Below are 2844 nucleotides of genomic sequence, written 5' to 3' on the forward strand. Positions count from 1 at the left end.
CCGCCTTGGGTTGGGACCAAGCCACGTTTTATTCCAGCCGTACTGAAACCCATGACAAAAGCTAATTAAGCATGAGTATGTTATTTGTTTCGGGTTGCAGTGCTAGAGGAGTAGCCTGTGCAGATTTCTTAGTTGCGTCTAATCATTGTAAATTTGACGTGTACAATCTGGAACTAGCAAATGCGAATTATTGGCGGCGATTTGGCTCCCGGGAGCATTTGCTCCCGGTTTTTTCGAAAAATCAGAACAAATTGAAACCTTATCAAAAAATTCCGAAACAAATCATGCACGTACCTGACCATGGCACGCACCAACATGTAAAATTTCGTTGCAAAATATCATCGTACGCGTCCTGGACAAAAATGACAAATTTCCAGATCTGAGATTCAAATTATTTTTGCTCAGGATGCATACGATGACATTTCGCAGCGAAATTTCACAAGGTGGTGCGTGCCATGGTCAGGTACGTGCATGATTTTTTTCGGAATTTTTTGAAAAGTTTTGAAAAACAAAATTTGCTCCCCAAAAATCCGGGAGCAAATGCTCCCGGGAGCCAAGACGAATTTTCATTATTTACCTGTACAGTACCTATTAGGAAGTTTTGAGATGTGAACGGTTTGTTCAGGTATTGATGCACCCCTGTCCGGTGTCGAGATCATTCCACTCCTTTGGGTTAGAGGCAAGCGCATGTTGGATTGTCTTGTCTTTTGGCTGCCTACGTGGGTTCTTCCCTCGTTTCGCTTGTTCGGTTTTGTTGTTTCCACACTATTTTGTTTCAGTTTAGCAAGGAGAAGGAGACAAAGGAGGTGGACCTCCTGGCGCACGACGACGGACCAAGCGTGCCGCCGATGCCTAGCAGCGGGGAGGATGAGCGCGACGAGGGCGCATCGGCGGCGCACCAAGCGACATAGCTCGTTCAGCGACGTTGCGCGAGGCGGAGGTGCTCGCCGTGGCAGAGGCGCGGAGCGGGTCGCAAAGGAGGGGAGGAGGGAGCACTAGGCGGCAGAGATCTATGTCGTGTTGGCTCACCGTGAAGCCGTCTGGGTCCATAGGGCGGTGCCCAAAGCCAATCGCCGACCCTTCGTCGCCGTGCAACGCTGCCAGGAGTGCGCTATCTGGGCTGCGAGGGTAGCGATCGAGAACGCAGAATCTGCCGCCGACGGATGCCTCGACGACAGCGAGGAGTAGACGTAGACCGGCCAAGAGTACATGCGGTCCTTTTTAATTTTCGTTTAATCAGATGTGAGCCTTTAAGGATGCATCATTTATTACGAATGCCTCACTTAGGCACGAGTCGGACCAGTTGATTTGTTCAGTTCTTGCAAAATAGATCCGCTTGTTTGCATGAACAGTTTGGGATCACCTAACTTCTTCTAGTTGAAGTTTGGGATGACCTGGGAAGGGAAAAGGGGAACTTCGTGAGGAACTCATGCAGCAGGTGGCTGCGCTGGATGCCACTGCAGACTCATCGGGATTGGATGAGGAGGGATGGGCTCTCCGCTACCATCTGGAGGACCAGATTATCCACCTCGATTAGTTGCAGGAGGAGGACTAGAGGCAACGCAGTCGCCTCCAATGGATGCTAAAAGGGGACTCCGGCACGGCATTCTTCCATGCAGTTGCCAATGTGAGGCGCATGAAATGCTTGATCCCCTGTCTCAGGCTCGATGATCAAGAGATCACTAATCAGGGGGAGATGATGCAACATGTTTACCAATTTTACACGGGGCTTATGGGCTCGGTTGAGGAGAGGACATTCTCCCTGGCGCTCGACCTTTGCGGTGAGGACTCGAGGATCTCAGAGGATGAGAATAGAGCCCTCGATCTGCCGTTCACTTATGAGGGGCTTGACGAGGTGCTTATGTCGATGAAGCCTGACTCGGCTCCGAGGCCAGATGGCCTACCTGTGCTGTTCTTCAAGAAATTCTGGGGGATTCTTAAAGGTCCGATCCTCCAGATCTTGAATGTTTTCATCCTAGGGAGGGTTGATATTGCTAGATTGAACGTTGGGATCATTTCTCTTATCCCAAAGGTAAGAGATGCCGACGACATTAAGCAGTTTAGACCTATTGCGCTTATTAATGTTATCTTTAAATTTGTCGCAAAAGTTTACGCGATTAGATTAGCTCCTTGCGCATAGGATGATTGACCATAGCCAGACGGCTTTCATCAAGGGCAGGAGCCTGCATGAGGGAGTGCTTGCTTACACGAGATTGCTCACGAGCTAAGGATGAAGAAGCTTCGAGGAGGCTTGCTTCTTAAACTCAATTTCAAAAAAAACTTATGACCGTGTGAACTGGGATTTCCTGAGGGAAGTCCTACTGAGGAAGAATTCTCAGCAATGATGGTCCACAGCTTGATGCAACTAGTGTCAGGCCGGGGTCAGACAGCTGAAAGATCGAGATGTCGCCTAGAGGGGGGGGAGGTGAATAGGCAATTAAAAACTATTGCGGATTTGTCTTATAAGAATGCGGAATTAAACTATCATTTAGTTTACAAGCACAAACCCTAAATATGCTAAGCTCAACTAAGTGTAACAATATCAACTAGAGCTAAGCAAGATAGGCACAAGATATATGTAGCACAAGTGATAGCAAGATATATGTACTTCAAGCACGATGGTTATCACAAGGAAAGAGAGCTCGGGTATAGAAATAACCGAGGCACGCAAAGACGAGGATGTATTCCCGTGTTCCCTTCCTTTGCAAGAATGTACGTCACGTTTGGAGGAGTGGAGGTCCCACGAAGGATTCCCCGCGCCACGAAGGCTCACCCTATTCTCCGAACCACACCCATGAAGGATAATGGCCCTTTCCTTATGGTTAGATTTTCCTCCGCTCCGGA

At 48.7% G+C, this 2844-nt stretch overlaps 1 protein-coding gene across 1 annotated transcript; it reads left to right on the forward strand.

Moving 5' to 3' along the window:
• The first annotated feature begins 1579 nt into the window (after positions 1-1579).
• LOC139833060 (uncharacterized) lies at positions 1580-2149 on the forward strand. Its single transcript, XM_071823203.1, has 2 exons — positions 1580-2032; positions 2141-2149. Exons 1-2 carry the CDS (start codon positions 1580-1582, stop codon positions 2147-2149), a joined length of 462 nt encoding a protein of 153 aa, XP_071679304.1.
• Positions 2150-2844: the final 695 nt, after the last annotated feature.

This window comes from Lolium perenne, chromosome 1 (genome assembly GCF_019359855.2).
Source record: "Lolium perenne isolate Kyuss_39 chromosome 1, Kyuss_2.0, whole genome shotgun sequence".
Taxonomy (NCBI): Eukaryota; Viridiplantae; Streptophyta; class Magnoliopsida; order Poales; family Poaceae; genus Lolium; species Lolium perenne.